Below are 956 nucleotides of genomic sequence, written 5' to 3' on the forward strand. Positions count from 1 at the left end.
TCATATGTGTGGCACAAAACCCTTTCTCCATTGCATTTCAGGAAGAAGCAAACAACAGTGTAACCTCTGTAGAATGTGTAAAAAACAATGACAGAAAAGTTTTTGAAAAAAGAAGATAGGTTATTGAGTTTCTTATTTTGTGATTCATTTACCTTTTTTTATCCTGCACAGCAATTAAGAATTATTTTGGATGTGACACCAAATTCTTATTTCTTTAGTACCACAGAAGTACCTACTTTCCTACCTATTCACTCTATATGCCCTATTATTATGGCCTACTCTTTCACCTCCTACAACGATTTTTAACACATTACACTGTTACTCTACGTGTATAAAATTCAATAAAATACAAAAGGCTGGAATGAACTTACGTGGTTGAATTTTCTGTTTAGAGATGTACTTTTCAAGCTTCTTGCGGAAAGCTATCTCTGCTCCATACTTTCCCACAGTACCATTATCAACCAGCAAGAAGTAAGAGTGGTGGTTGTTCAATACTGTTAACCGGCTCTTAGGTGATGAAATACTATGGTATGGTACTACTGTCTAAAAGGAAAGGGACAGCTTACCAAAAATTCTTCATATATTTTTGTCTACAAGTAGTTCTTAAGAGAGCAAAATTTAATATACACTTTATAATTTATAATATATATATTTTGAGAGAGCGAGAAACAATTCAGATCTTTAATTACAAAATATAATTTACAGGTGTACGCACATTCTAGTTTCTTACAACTGCTGAAAAAAACTTGTAAGTTAAACCATACCAGGTACTATTTAATAAAAGGTGTGTTTGTATGTATTTATTCATACATTCATATATACATAAACCTTAAACTTCATGAAAACATATGGTAATTTACAAATTCCATTTAATTTTAAATTCTTACTCAGATATTATTTACAAAAATAAAATCCCTTACTCCCAAAATAAAAACGAAAAATATATTTAAATTGAA

At 30.2% G+C, this 956-nt stretch overlaps 1 protein-coding gene across 1 annotated transcript in view; it reads right to left on the reverse strand.

Annotated features, from left to right (window-relative positions):
* LOC106464668 (transient receptor potential cation channel trpm-like) overlaps window positions 1–956 on the reverse strand; it is a 31765-nt gene that overhangs the window by 22544 nt on the left and 8265 nt on the right. The window contains exon 6 of the mRNA XM_022392440.1: window positions 372–543. Coding sequence (XP_022248148.1) covers window positions 372–543 — 172 coding nt within the window. The remainder of the gene's footprint in view (window positions 1–371; window positions 544–956) is intronic.

This window comes from Limulus polyphemus, unplaced genomic scaffold (assembly GCF_000517525.1).
Source record: "Limulus polyphemus unplaced genomic scaffold, Limulus_polyphemus-2.1.2 Scaffold1714, whole genome shotgun sequence".
Taxonomy (NCBI): Eukaryota; Metazoa; Arthropoda; class Merostomata; order Xiphosura; family Limulidae; genus Limulus; species Limulus polyphemus.